This window comes from Fragaria vesca, linkage group LG7 (assembly GCF_000184155.1).
Source record: "Fragaria vesca subsp. vesca linkage group LG7, FraVesHawaii_1.0, whole genome shotgun sequence".
Lineage (NCBI taxonomy): Eukaryota > Viridiplantae > Streptophyta > Magnoliopsida > Rosales > Rosaceae > Fragaria > Fragaria vesca.
Genome location: NC_020497.1, coordinates 2,598,136 through 2,612,936, shown reverse-complemented (window position 1 = coordinate 2,612,936; position 14,801 = coordinate 2,598,136). Strand labels below are relative to the sequence as shown.

Sequence of the window (14,801 nt, the reverse complement as noted above, 5' to 3'; positions counted from 1 at the left end):
TTTGTATCTAAATATGTATCTTTTTTTTTCTTTGCTTGTTGCTACATGGCTGTTTAGATGTGCAGTTTACATTCAACTACCTATGCAACTACATATGTATCTACCAATGTAACTACCTATGTATGTAATTATCCATATAACTATGCATGTAAACTATCTATGTAACTATCCATGTAACTACATATGTATCTACCGATGTAACTACCCATGTATGTAATTATCCATCTATGTAACTATGCATAGTTAAATGTAACTATCCATGTAACTATGCATGCTAGTGTAACTACATTAACTTGCCTATGTAACTATCTATATAACTATGCATGTAACTACCCATGTAACTATCCATGTAACTATTCATGTAACTATACATCTATGTAATTTTGCATGTAACTATCTATCTATGTAACTATTCATGTAACTATCCATCTATGTAACTATGCATGTAACTATCCATCTATGTAACTATCCATGTAACTACAGATTGATAGTTACATGAATAGTTACATACATGCTACACTTGTGTAACTACATTATCATGCCTATGTAACTATCTATCTATGTAATTATCAATCTAACTATGCTGACAACATACTCTAGTTTGGACAGCCATGCAATCTTGTTTGTATATATAAGAAAAATTCTAACCGAGAGAGTCCCGAGTCAGCCTACCTGGAATATAGCAGCTTTGACTCCATTAGCTTTTCTTGGGCAAACACCACCACCACTTTCTTTGCATTCCAGATGATAGAAGTCCAAATCCGAAAATACTAGTGTTAGCATTTCTGACCAACCTTTATTGAAAAACAACCAAGTCCACTTCAATATCAAGACGCATATTACTTGTCATGTTGGATGTACTTAATTCTTTCCATCACTATGGACACCCAAACCTTAATTATACATCTCCAAAACTATCTTCAAATGATACCCAGTAGTACTTAAAGTTGAATCTCCATAATCAAATAGACAATTCTTTTCCAAGTTATGAACTTAGCCACATAAGGTTATGAACTTTGCCACATAAAGTGATCAACTTTCTCATAATTAATAAAACACATGCACACAAGACCGAGATCATTCAAAACCAATTGCATATCAATTATAAGCTCAAGAATTGAGTTTACCTTTCTCACAATACCAGCCACTTCCTCTGTAGAGTTGGAATTGATCTCAAGCACCAAATTATGACCTTCCAGCCTTCACAACAAGCATAACTAAACGTTCTAAGTTTGCACTGTGGACTTCGTATTAACCACAATAACACAACTGAACTAAATTGGACAGAACATATTTACCTTGTTTTCCAATTTGAGCAAATATACTTCGTTAGACCAATCTTTGTGCAAAACAAGATTCTGAATGGCATAGCCACACTTCTACGCATGATTAGAGATCAAGGTTCCCAGTCCAAACTGTTCTGCCAACTCCATGTTCTAGCTAGACTTTTCTCCTCTCCACAATTCACCAATTATGTGATTAACCATAAATAAGTGACTATTAAATCATGCTCTGAAACACAACCTCAAACTAGAACTACAGGCAATTGAACTAGAAACACCATCTTTCACAGTGAACCCAGTAGCTCAACTTCTCCCACAATACCAACTTTATAAATCTTAATCGAAACCAATATTCCATTACAAAATTCATACACAAATTCCAATTTCATACTGTGTAGCATCTCTTTCCTCACATTTCTTGCTCAAGAACTTGAGAAGGTCAGCCCTCGCTAGCACATCAATGTCCACTGTGGTCTCATCAAGCAAAAACACCAAAATTCATTCACAGACATTCATCAAGCACCTGGTGTGCATAACCAGCATAACCAAATTCAATGTGGTCCTTCTCGTAAAACCAATTCGTAAGCATCATAGATCAGTGCCTATTCATGAAAATTTGAACCGAAACCTATCAAATTTGAAGTGTGCCACAATCTCGCAACAAATATGATATTCTTATACGATTCAAACTTTCACATTTCAAAGCAATCAAAGAGAGCCAAACCTTGAGGCTCATTGTACTCCTGACCCTCCGCCTGCATTGGAAGCAGCACGTCCTTCAACACATCGACGTCGGCCTTTGATTTCTTGTCGCCGGCGGCGGTATATATGGAGTAGTCAACAGGAACCAGCCCTAGTCGGCGTAGTTGGCAAGATCGAGGAGTAGCATTGGAACAATGAAGGGTTCGTCGCTAGCGGATTTGAGAGAGAGAGAGAGAGAGAAGGAGATGGTGATCTGAAATGGATTTGGGATTTGAAAGAGAGTGGATTCGACGGTTTTCGTTAGTGGCATAAATCGTAATTTTCTTTATTTTTATGGACAACGCTTTAAAGGATTTAAATAGGTGTACTGTTTTATCATCAATGAACATTTATTAACAATTTTATCATTTGTTACTTCTAAAAGTACCTTTTTACTATCATCGGCCCAAAACAAAAAAACAAAAAGAAAGCAACTTCGAGAGAGAGAGAGAGGAGACAGATCTCCATCTTCCTCATGATCTCATCTTCTTCTTCCCTAGTCTGCTCTCTGCTCTCCTCCTTAAACCCTCCATTTTCTCTCTCAATCTTTCTCATTTGAAGTAGAAATATCGCGACGAGATCGCAAGGTGTAGAAAATTTCAAACTGGGATCCGATCCTCCTATCGATTCCGGCGGCCTCTGCTGGGACGACAGATGAAATTTGAATCATCTCGGTGGCTCGAAGTGGGGCTTTGACTTCTTTGATTGATCAAACGACGAGTTGTTATGGTTGATTTAGGCTCAATTTCGACTTCGACGACGACTGTTGGCGAGACTGAAATCCGAACCCTGAAAATTTCCTTTTGTCTATCAACTAACTCGATTTCCATGTTCAAAAACCGATTGGGATCGAACTTGGTCGGCGCCTTTCCGGATCTACACAGGATTTTGAGTTTTTTGGCACCCAATTCTGTTAGCCCATATAGTACACACGCGCCGTTAATGAATAAAATTCACAGAATTCCAATAGACATTAAAGCTTCATAATGAACAGTTTATACAAGAATACTAGGGTAATACAAACAAGAGCGATATAACGAGCGATACAATATTTGGTTGTAGGCATGAGATGTTTCAGACTTTTAGTCTGAAGGCCTTCCTATGACCTTTAATTGTATTCATACATCTTGGAAATGATAGTAAGACAGAATACTGCTGTCTGATTATTACTAATTTGTCTTCGAGACTCCAGCTATCGTTTAGCAGCAGGTTCTATGTAACCCCGCTGCGCTATGCAACAGTTGTGTTGCCATAGAGGGCCTTAAAGGCTACAACAATGACTTCGGTCTGAAAGATATGCTTTACGGATTGAAAGGAGATGCATCCTGGAATACGAAAGAAGAATCCTCCAAATTGCTGCTAGCTTTGAACTGATGTCTGCTTCCGGGACCTGGTTTAGTCTTTACTGGGGCAGAAAAACAGCAATATAATGCCTTTGCAGCTTCACTGACCTGTAAACTGAAACCAGAGTTAGTTCACGAATCTAGCAAATAGCCTAATAGCTTCAGACAATATTTTATTTACTGCGAGAAAGAAAGATTCTTTAGTGTTGTCAGATTGATTTTCTCACCTTGACTTGTGATGCTGCTCTGCAGTTGGATTCTTCTAGGAGCACCTTCCATGTTTAACTCCATATTGGATATTGGATGATACTGATGTTTTGTGTATGTCCTTTGATCTTATGGACATGCTAATTGCAGACTATCTGTTTGAGGATTGAATATTGGTTTCTGGGAATTTGCAAGTGGGGATAAAGAAATGGATTTGATTTTAGGACATTTTAGAAACTGTGAATACGAGGAACAAGTATTGGTACTTCGGTTGACACGATGTTTGATCAGAGGAAAGTAATATTTGTGTTTTGGTGCTTCTATTGACAAGACAAGCTGAGGAATGAATATATATAGGTAGTAGCGTTGACAGAGGAAGCTCCACCTCCAAGGAACTGCTTATGAGAAAAGACTTTATATGCCTGGACTCATCACATTCAGAGAAGGGTAGACCTCCGGATGGCATTTAGACCATATGCATTCACCAGTGGATCTTCAACCAAAAGGTCAGGGGGGATGCTGTGACACAGAGATGCCTTTCCACTCCCAAAAGAAAAAGAAAAGAAAAACGGGCTATAGACTAGTTGCAGCCGTCCTGAGTTGTAATCTGAATGCCGAAACGATTAAGTAGATTCCAAAGCCTCCAGTTCAAGAAATGCAGAGAAGCTGCGATTGTATGTCAATCAACACAGCTACATTTCATATAACTTGGAGATCTTTGAACCATTTGTAGGAGAATATCACCTACTGAGGCCTCTGATATTCTCCTATAAATAATGGTTGATTAGCTATGGTGGAGCGATGCTCCAGAGGCTAATGCAGAATAATCATTTTCAGATCCATATACTACTGAAGTGTTTCTGTCACTGGTTACTCCTCTACCTCCATCAATAACTCTATCTGAGAACTGAGAAAAGTCAATACCTTCGTAAAAAGATGGCAAATCATCCAACTCAATAAAACTATTGTCATTGGAAAAGTCTCTCGGTCCTCCATTTATTGATGGTTGTGTACAGACATAATCCGTTGGAAGAAACAAATCAAAGTCTGATCCCAGATTTGCTCCCGGTTGAGAATACCCCTAATTACAGAAAGAAAGAGTTAAGTTTCGATACTCTTGTTTTGCTGCAGCATATTCAGAAGTCTAAATAAAAGTGTTAAAAGATCATGCTTGTTCTCACCTCTGGAATCACATTTGCAGCTTGACTTTCAGAATTAGATGCGCTGTTGCTAACTAATTTGTTACCATCATCGGTTGAAATGTTATTCTTTTTCGGAAGAGAAGGGTCATCATGCTCAAAGGGATATGGCCTCTTACGGCACTCATTTTTATGAACATCGGTGGTATACATTGGTGACTGGTGTAGCTGATCCAGTTGAGGTGGAGAAGGTGGATCAAAGAGTGAATCCAGATTTTCCGGGTCATCTAGTAGCTGTTATACCAGTATACGACAAACAAGAAAATATTAGGTAACATTTTCTATAGAAATTTTCAATATACTTCTTGTGCCTCATACTGAAAATTTCAAAAAAAGTAATCAAAATGCATGTCTTTTCTGACCTCATCAATCATATCACTGGTATCAGATGAATCGCTTCTATCAGGTCGGCTTTCAACAGAGGTTGAGTGATCATTCTGTTGTATACGACGAGGATCAGTTTGCATGCCTTCGAATTCATGCGGATCGCCTATGGGAACCTGAAGAGCATCTTCCAGCTCCTTAAATGCCAGGCATTCTTCTTCTTCTGTAATCATGCCACCAACAGTCTCGCTTTCATTTCCATTAGGAATTGGAACATTAACCAGCTCTTCGGATACCCAATTTTCTTCAGCTTGATTTTCAACATTGAAGGACATACTGCAGCTACTGCTTCCTCGATTGCAGAATGGGGCATCCTTATCATGATCAGAGTTGTCGGACTTGTACTTCAAGCAGCAGACAACATATTTTCCAATCTGCTTAGGAGGATCACAACTTTCCTGAATGAGAAAATACTCATGCATAACCCAGCTGGTCTTCTGGGCTTTCGACACTCCACGTTTGTAGAATGTCAAAGTCCTCTTTCTCCCAATCACAGCTTTGGAGTCCGGGGCCTTGATTGCGCGGTCCTTGCCTGTGATCTTCCAGAACCCTTCCCCTGTAGTCCTGTTGGCGCGACTGCTGTTGGTGTACTTGTAATCACGCAGAGTGAAGAAGTACCACTTTCTCTGACTGTGCCAAGACTCTTCCTTTATAATCCAAAAGAAGAAGAAGAAAGAGAAAAACTTCCCCACTAGATTTTCTGCCCCTCTGAAGGCCAGTTCTGCCAGAACACAACACACATGACTGTGAGTCCAGATCATTAATAGTAGATTGTAGAAATTGATGGTGATCTTGTTCTGAGATGGATTACCTGGTAGCTGGCGAGGCTCGTACTTGCACACATCGATTTCAGGGATGATGGTCGTGATCTGGGAGTCCTTGCAGTGATTCTTCTGCTCCAAGTCACTAAGCAGCTCCTCGTCGGAGGGATGAAATCGGTATCCCTTTGGAACTGTGAAGCCGCCGCAGCTCATCTGTTTTACTGTGAGTAGCTGATTTTAAAAAGTTGTTTTCTTTGCTCTGAAGTGCAGAGGAAAGAGTGAGTTTGTATATATAATGTCAAGTGGTTTTGAACTGAAAGTCTTGAGCTTCTGAAGCAAGTTCAACTGTATGGAATGACTTGCTTTATGAGTGGAATCCTACCATTGAGGACCAATCACGCGTTAAGTTTAACATTTCTTTGTCCCCCCTTTAGGGAATCTTATTTATCTTTACCTGCTCTTGGAAGCTCAGCCTGTGGTGGCCTTCTTCGTTTATCCACTTGAGACTGGGAACATTCAGGAACTTTGGCCAAAAAATTGGAGAAATTTTTGTTGGGAACATTCTAGAGTCTCAGTTTAGTGGATCAAAGTTTTGCTCGGTGTAAATTTTTCAATGCTCATTTGCAGAATGTGCTACTGCTTATGTACGTTTATAGGTTTCATAGTTAGAAGAGACGAGATCACTTAATGCATAGACACTTTCTCTAAAAATTTAAAAGATTTAGTCTTTGTAGGTTTGATTAGTGTTTTTATTATAAAATTAGTTGTCAACTTTTTATCATTCCTGCAGAGGCAGTGGGAATGTAAACTAAATAGTTGTGAACATGTGAGATGTTGGTAGAATTTATCTTATGTAGACTGAGTTAATCCAATACCAAATTATCTCCTCTATGGACAGATCGATATACGTACACCAAACCCAACACTACTCATTGTGAGATACCAGAGTTTTGGGCACATGAGAGCATAAAAACTTAAATGAGATGTTTTTTTTCACTGCGAGAGACCATCAAGACAAAGTAAATTCCTTACCCTTTGGTCTTTGCATCATAATATGGTATAATAAGGTAGGAGGCCAACAACAACAACAACGGGGTGGTGGCGCAGTTGGCTAGCGCGTAGGTCTCATAGCTTGAAATAGTGAGTAATCCTGAGGTCGAGAGTTCGAGCCTCTCTCACCCCATCATTTTGTTTTTTCTTGTTCTACCTTCTTCTTAGCAACTGCCTATCATGGACCAAGGGTGTGGAATAAGCTGAGAGTTGAGGCATGAGGATCCATAAGATTTCCAAACCATCATAATGCGATTAATTCTCAGTTGAAATGGAATAGTTAATCTCTACTACATGCATCAACATTGTTCTGCTTGTGGAAGGACTAGCCAACTTGAACGCATATTTGAATTTGATGGGCCAGAAACCAAAGAAAAGAGAAAATAGAATCCCATGCTTCCTTTCCCGACAATATAATGCCATTGAGATTGGGATTACTACATCTTTGGCAAATGTAAGTAAAGGTTTGAGACTCATACTCCCTCTCCCATTTGAAACAAACTCCTCAGCTAACATACAGAGCCAGAATGCGCCGTTGATCAGGTTCACAAGGTATACTATTGGGCATAGAAGGCATGGAACCGGTGGCTGGAGGAAGCCGCTCGCTCGTGGACAGTGCAGTGAAATCAAAGTGACTGATTTCATTTAGAGAGCTTTCCTCAGTTGCAAAGGTCATCGAAGGGCCAGCACCAATTTTGATATCAAAGTGACTGCTTTCATTTAGAGTGTTTTCCTCAGTTGCAAAGGTAACCAAAGGCCAGCACCAGTGGCGAAATCAAAGCGACTGCTTTCATTTTATTAAAGAGCTTTCGTCTGTAGCAAAGGTTGTCCAAGGCGCATTAATACCCTGTTGCCCCACTGGGAAACTAGGACATGGTTGATACTTGGTTTCCTCAGAGACTGATTGAAAACGATCAATATTCCAGGGTCTACTAGCTTCTGTGTTAACCGAGAAGGTATTCTTGTCAAGTAACTGGTTAAGAAGCGCAACATCTTTGTCTCGTTCGAAGAGGCTAGAAGCGAATAAAGTCACGGAGACATAAGTTTCCAAAGCCTGCAGTTTTGTGAATGGTTTAACTGTGCAAACTCTCAACATAACTCCAAATTTGATTTTACCACAAGACTGAAGCTTGTTTAGGAGAGTAATTCCAAAAGATTTTCTGATATTCTCGTATAGATACATTTGTTGCGAATCAATTTCCATTGGAGCTTTATTTTTATTTTTTCCTAAAACTAATGGAGAGTAATTCCTTACCTGTCCACCTTGGATATCTTGATCCTCAACAAAATGTTTTTCCTGCAAAATGAAATGAAATTGAGTTCAGAATAACAAGCTTGATGCTTAACATAAGAGTTATTCTTCATCCTAATGTGCAGTTTTAATTTGCGTACTTGTGCTTGTAGCACACTCCCCCCGATAGGCAAATGATTGAGCAGCCTCAGTCATCCCATTGTGCCATTCAGTAGTATTAGATCTCTGCCAGCGCCTGCTTTTGTTTATATAGTTCACATCAGTGGCTAAGGTGATACAATGAATAGAACGTTTATCACGGCTATAGGAAGCCTGTGGTTCCTGTAACAAAATGGGACTCGGTCCATGCTCAATTTCATCTGTCAGTGATTGAACACGATCAAAGTCCCAAGATTTATCGGCTGCAACATTGACAGCGGCATCATTCTTCCCCAATAACTGGTTATGAAGCATAGCATCAGTATCTCGTTCATACAAGACAGGCTGGGAGCAACAGGTAAACTAATATCCTGAAGAAAAAGTGGCAAAATGAACTCAAATGATTTCACCAAAAGATTCAAGCTTTTACGGGAGAATATCAGTGAAGAGACTGCAAAATGTGGTCAGAAGCATTTATGCAAGTGACAAGAACTATAGAAATAATCCTCCTGATATCTAATACCACTGAATGGCACAATGGGATGACTGAAGCTGATGAGGTCCATGAAGTACTTCAATATCTAATGGAGAGTAATCATTTACCTGTACGTTCTCTCTTCGGACGAGTCATCATCACACCAATCATCTTCTGTCTCGATATGGTTAGTACTACCAGCATTTGCTTGCAGAGAAAATTGCCTCTCAGCGTAGAGGATAAATAATCCTCTGATTGAGGTGACTCAGGTACTGCCCGTGAGGGAAAGAGCGAACCCAAAATTTCTTCGGGCTGAGTATTTTCCTGCATTATGATTTGCGAATCATAATTAAAGGTTTACTTACAAATTTGTCCTCTTTAGCACCATTAAAAGAGGAAGTTCATTTGAGAAACCTTTAAATTAAGAACACTAATGCTCAACAATTTCTCACCTCTAATGCTAGTACATTTTCAAAATCAGATGGGTCGTGAGTCCTAGGTTCACCCTCATCACAGGCTCCAATATTAGTCCTCTCATCTTTTTTCTTCAAGCGACATAGGACAAAGTTCCTCTACACAAAGAAGTAGCTCCACCATCTATTACTCAAAACCCAGAAGGGTTGGAACAAAGAGGGGTTAGTTGTTGAACTTGGACAAAGCTACATTGACCGTAAAGGGGCCATTTCATGATTCCTTCACCAAAACCCCTTCAAGCCAACCATCCTCAATGAAAGTTGTTGATACGAAATTTCGTCGACAACAATTCAAAGAGGAATCCGTTGAAATCCTATATTGAGCTTGGTGGGATTGATGCTCAAGAGTGGACCTTCATCTCTTGACCATGGGGTCTGCCTACTCTGCTGGAAGGTGAGGACAGCTTGAGGGACTGAATTGAGATCTGTTGATGAGGCGTAGCAAGAGAAAAGACTTCCGGCTTCAACACCGGTGGGTCGTCGAACTCTTCCTTTGGTGATGAAGTTAAAGAAGTGAATGTGGAGCTTTTTCTTATGGAGAATAAGGGTCTGTGTCCTCCTCCATGAATGAGAGTGCCTCTTTTTATAGGACTTTGGGGTGGTTGTGATCTACTGCTGGAAATATGGGTCTTGTGCTCAATAATTCCCAGCATGGTGCCTCCTCACTTTTCTGGCAAGTCTCCTCACTTTTCTGGCAAGTCCCCTCACTTTTCTGGCAAGTCCGTACCTTTTGCATGGAGTCTTCACTACTTCTATACTCTTCGACCCCTTTTCATGCATGGGGTGTTTAAAACAAGGGTACGTGTCACAAAATACATGGTCTCTTTCAACCTACACCATGCTTCACTATTATTCATGATGGCGTAAGTAATGGGGTTATGACATCTACACGGTTAGATAGGATATGATCCCAAAATTGAGGTAGATTCATGTACTCTTCAATTAATCTTATGCAAGACACATCCTCTCTAGTTGTCTCATGGATGTCCTCCATGCCAACCATGGTATTACAAGTTTCGGAGTTGATGGAGCTACAACTTAGCTCTTGACATTCGAGTAGTAGAGCATGTTAGAAATCGAGGAAGCCGTGACCTTTAAGATCTTCTAAACAAACATTTTGTTTTAATCATATATGAGGGTTTTATTCGTTATTATACTTTTGTCGTCGTTGAAAAGTCGTAGTCTCTCATGGAGTCCTCGATTTTTAAACGCACGTTACGTGTACATAGTTGAATTGTCAAACATAATATTTCATCCAAATTCTGACACGAACAAAAGTTTTAACAATGCTGCATAGGATCACTTAAATTATCTGCCTATAGCACAACATGCATATCACATTGCAAAGAGAAGCAAAACCCAAAAGGGTTTTGTGCTGAACTTGGACCAAAACCCATTGCGTCCAAAGGGGTTTCTAAATCAAGTCATTTCTTAGTTTCCAACCATCATCATAGAACTTTATCAAAAAACAAACCATCATCATAGAAATTCCTAACAATTCTACAAAGTACCATCACTCAATTTTCATATCTAAAAGCTAAAACACTTAAATGCAACATCTATAATATAATATATGAAGGGTGCGGCTATTGCCACCCCACCAAATGCTTTCTTCACCCCATATTTCAATTTTAAACTAAATATTCCAATACTAACCCCTCAATCAAGAATTTTTTGTGAAAATATAATATTAAAATAAAATCCAAACAACATCAATTCTCTACATCTTTACATTGGAAAAAAAAACAAAAACAAATCTCTACATTTTTCAAATCAGATTTGAGAATCACTTCAATCTTCAACATGGTGGTTATACAGTGTGATATATGAGATTGTTAGTTCTTATTTTTATTTTATTTATGGTTTCAAACGTAGTATTTCATATATATATTATATATATAATATTCATAATCGTAAAGAAAAAACTCAAGAAAGAGATCAAGGAGAATATAGGATGTGGTTTGAGAAGAATGGAGGTATGCGTCAATTATATTGATGAAATATTATCATTTTTGTAATTGTAAGTTAAAAGAAAGAAAATAAAAACTAGATTTTCACAAAATTTTAATGGCAGAATTGGAATTTTAAAGGTAAAAAATTAGACGTGGGGTGAACTGAGCATTTAGTGGGGTGGAAATAGCCGCACCCTTATATTAAATTTACAATGACACATAAACACTATGACATATGAAATTAATAAATTTATTCCAAACCTAGAATAAATTTACCCATAATGTTTTTATAATTCTTTTATGGCCAATGGTATTTTTATATCATTTTCTGATTTTTTTTTTCTTCATAATTTTCCATAATACATATCTAAAAGAAATTGGCTATTAAATATAAATCTTTAGATTAAAAATATAATTGAAATCAACGGTCCAGATTAAAGGACCATTGATTTAAAGATTTAAAAAAAAAACCTATCAACCTTTTGACACGTGGTTGCTGGCCAACATAATGTCATATTGCAACAAAAGATTGCCTCCCACGCAGGAAAACTTGCATCTGATTGGTCTGTGAGAGAGACGCTCTCTGCAGGCTTGTCGAAGAGAGGGAGGCTGGCCGCTGTCGTCAGTCACGTGTGTGGGCTTGGGCTAAGATGAAAGAAAATCACCTGGGCTGGATTGCTCCTCTCGCCTAGATTAGTTTACTCCCCTTCTATTTAACATGGGTTGAATTGGGGAGATATCCCATTTATGGGTGGAAGATGAGTTTTTCTTCTTGGGTTGGATTGCTCCTCTCACCTAGATTAGTTTGCTCCCCTTCCATTTACCATGGGTTGAATTGGGGAGATATCCCATTTATGGGTGAAAGATGAGTTTTTCTTCTTGGGTTGGATTGCCTATGTGTCAACAAACCTAGGTTGAATTTTTTTTTTAATGGGTGGACTTGCTCTTAAGAGGATGCAGCTTGCAACTTATTAGTAACAAAAGATCTTGGTGGCTCTTCCTCCGAGTTGTGGTGGCCTTACCATCAAGTGTCTCACTAAACATGTGACAGAGAGTGGCGTCATCATACTCCATGTTGTTAGTCACCTTCTTGAATCTATCTAAGTGGGCAAAGGGCAAAACGATCTGTCAACCCTAAATAACCCGTCACCCTTTAGGCCTTTGAAGTTTGTTGGTCGATATGACAGCATAATATGAGGTATGAATGAGCCCGGCCTGGCGATGAAAAACAACGCCTAGAGCTACACTAACAACACCCCATCCTGGTGCTCTAGTCGCTCCTATATGGCTTGAAGTTTCTGCAACAAAATGATGTTTGCAACCGTGCCTTGACGTGGCTCCCCGCTATCACTAGCTAACAGTCTAACACATAGGTGTTCAGCTGTTGCCCCCTGGCCGACGAGTCCACTACCTCATTGATTCTCATTGGGGGTGGTGGATGACCCTGACCCTGTAGTTCTTAATTGGCAGCTAATGTTGGTAACATTATTCTTTCTGTCAGTGTTTTATTTATACGCTTTGAGAATGCGAATGCGGAGTTCGCATTCGAATCTTGCGACATTCATCCTGAAGATTCTTCATTTCTTCATTAAACGTATTGTTGTATCGTCTTTGCTTTTTCCTTAGGAAGGTATGCTAGAACCATATCTAGCATTGCATGTAAGTCAAGGATTGGAGGCCGGGGGGTCTTTATGTTCTCTTCACCGTTGTTGATGCGGTTGCGATCTCTAACTCCAATGTGTTAGAGGATTTTGCTAGTTGGTAGCTTCGATAGAAGTGCTGAAGTCTAGTGCTTTTGCTATGTTGTTGTCTTCTCGTGCTTAGGTTAACGTGTCAGTAGCGTTGCCTTGCTCATTAGTCATGGTAGGTATAGATGGAAAACAACCATCTCAGGTGATCGAGTTGGTAAGAGCTTAAGTGGGGGAACCCGATACCCAATTTTGAAACCCGCCGATGTTAATTGGAGTTTAAAACCCAATTTACTCTTGGTGGCCAAGGAGAATGAAGCATTTTGACATGACCTATCAGTGTGGATTAGTCTCTGGGCCCAAAAAGTCTTTGAAAATACCGCCGTTAATCTTATAAAAAAATTATATAGATGGAAAACTTCTTCTTTCAAGTTCCCACACGGAGCCTATGTTGATGTAGTAGATTAAGGGTCACTTAATCTTTTTAGGCTCCTAGTGGATTGGGGTCTGGCTTGTTTGGTTTGTTTGTATGGTAAGCGGTTCCGAGACCTGTCAAATGAAATACAAAGTAACGTCAGGAAAAGGAGAAGTCATGGTACTCTTCACAACTCTGATGCCTACTCAGTCAAGCTTTTTTTTTACATCTTGGAAAAGCGAAAACAGAAAATGAGAAGCAGATATGAAGAAAAAAGCTATGTTGGGTGGAATGCAGCCAACTAATTAGTCTGGTCCTTCATATTTTTATGAACTTTGTTAAAGTACCATCATTACGAGGGGGAAGAGGAAGCCACATCTCTCATTATTCAGATGTTTTACTTTTAGAATTGAAGAATAACGAAATTGATCAAATTAAATCTAATAGAGAAAGCCAGAATCGGAGCAAATCTGTCTAGTATTAGGGCGGCCGAATGTGATGGATATTAAAGTCTTTGATGAAACTCAAAAAGAATGAATGCAACTGTGTTGTATCATTACATCGTGTTGGCCATACATTATGAACCAACATTTCTAGATCTTTATTAGTTTGTTCTCTGCAGAGATAGAGCAGGCTATCCACTAAGTGAATGAAGCTTTCTAGAATCAGTAGATGGACGATTTGATAATCTTTCACACGTTTGTTCATCCATGATACCAAGCATCGTGGTCAATTTTTTCTCTTACTAATTTGACCCTTACCAGGGCACAAAATATATTTAGCCAACTCAAAAAATTGGAGAATGACTCTTTCAATTAGTATCGACTAAACCTTGTACTTTCTCGTATTAGTCCACAAGAGTATTTCAACAAAGCGCTAGACCAGGGCCGGCCTTGGGCCAAGACGAGCAAGGCCCAGGTCTAGGGCCTCTAATTTAAGGGCGCCTCAATATATATTATATGATGTGACATGGGGATAGATATGGTTCAATGGTAAGTAGTGTAAACATGTCCCTAATTACCTGGGTTCGAATCACACAGGTCAAGTTCTTTTTTTTTTTTCTTTTTTTTTCATTTTTAGTTTCTTAGTGTTTTTTTGTCTTTCTTTTATTTAGTCATTCATATATTTTTACATTTTCATTGTAGACTTTTAATTACTATTTCATACCTTTCGCACTTTAATATTTTTTGGGTGTTTCACTAATTTCAGTATTATTTGACATCCTATTTCTTTCTTAGATTTTTATTTTTAGCACCTTAAATTTATAAGATTTATTTTATACATTTTGATTATTTCCTTTACCGTAACGTAGTTCATCAAACTATTTTTCTTTCAAATCAAGTAATAACTATTTTCATATCATTTAATATATATATATATATATATATATACAGTCCGTTTCAGATACGGACGTTACGGTGCGGATTTCCCTCCGTTCGC

General features: G+C 38.8%; 1 protein-coding gene and 1 non-coding gene across 2 annotated transcripts; one reads left to right on the top strand and one right to left on the bottom strand.

Moving 5' to 3' along the window:
* Positions 1–3,628: 3,628 nt before the first annotated feature.
* On the bottom strand, positions 3,629–6,131 carry LOC101305315. The gene is made up of 4 exons (XM_004308220.1): positions 5,969–6,131; positions 5,136–5,878; positions 4,756–5,007; positions 3,629–4,655 (listed from the first exon to the last, which is right to left on the bottom strand). Exons 1-4 carry the CDS (start codon positions 6,129–6,131, stop codon positions 4,359–4,361), a joined length of 1,455 nt encoding a protein of 484 aa, XP_004308268.1. The 3' UTR covers positions 3,629–4,358.
* Positions 6,132–7,010: 879 nt separating this feature from the next.
* On the top strand, positions 7,011–7,101 carry TRNAM-CAU. Its single transcript is given in 2 exon segments — positions 7,011–7,048; positions 7,066–7,101. It is a non-coding gene; the product is annotated as a tRNA-Met (tRNA).
* The last annotated feature ends 7,700 nt before the right edge of the window (positions 7,102–14,801 follow it).

Excerpts from the sequence above, each read along its gene's own strand:
- LOC101305315 (XM_004308220.1), bottom strand. The coding sequence starts at position 6,131 with ATGAGCTGCGGCGGCTTCACAGTTCCAAAGGGATACCGATTTCATCCC. Across the intron at positions 5,008-5,135 it reads CCAGTGATATGATTGATGAG|CTACTAGATGACCCGGAAAA; the intron begins GTCAGAAAAGAC and ends CTGGTATAACAG. Across the intron at positions 4,656-4,755 it reads CTGCAAATGTGATTCCAGAG|GGGTATTCTCAACCGGGAGC; the intron begins GTGAGAACAAGC and ends TTCTGTAATTAG.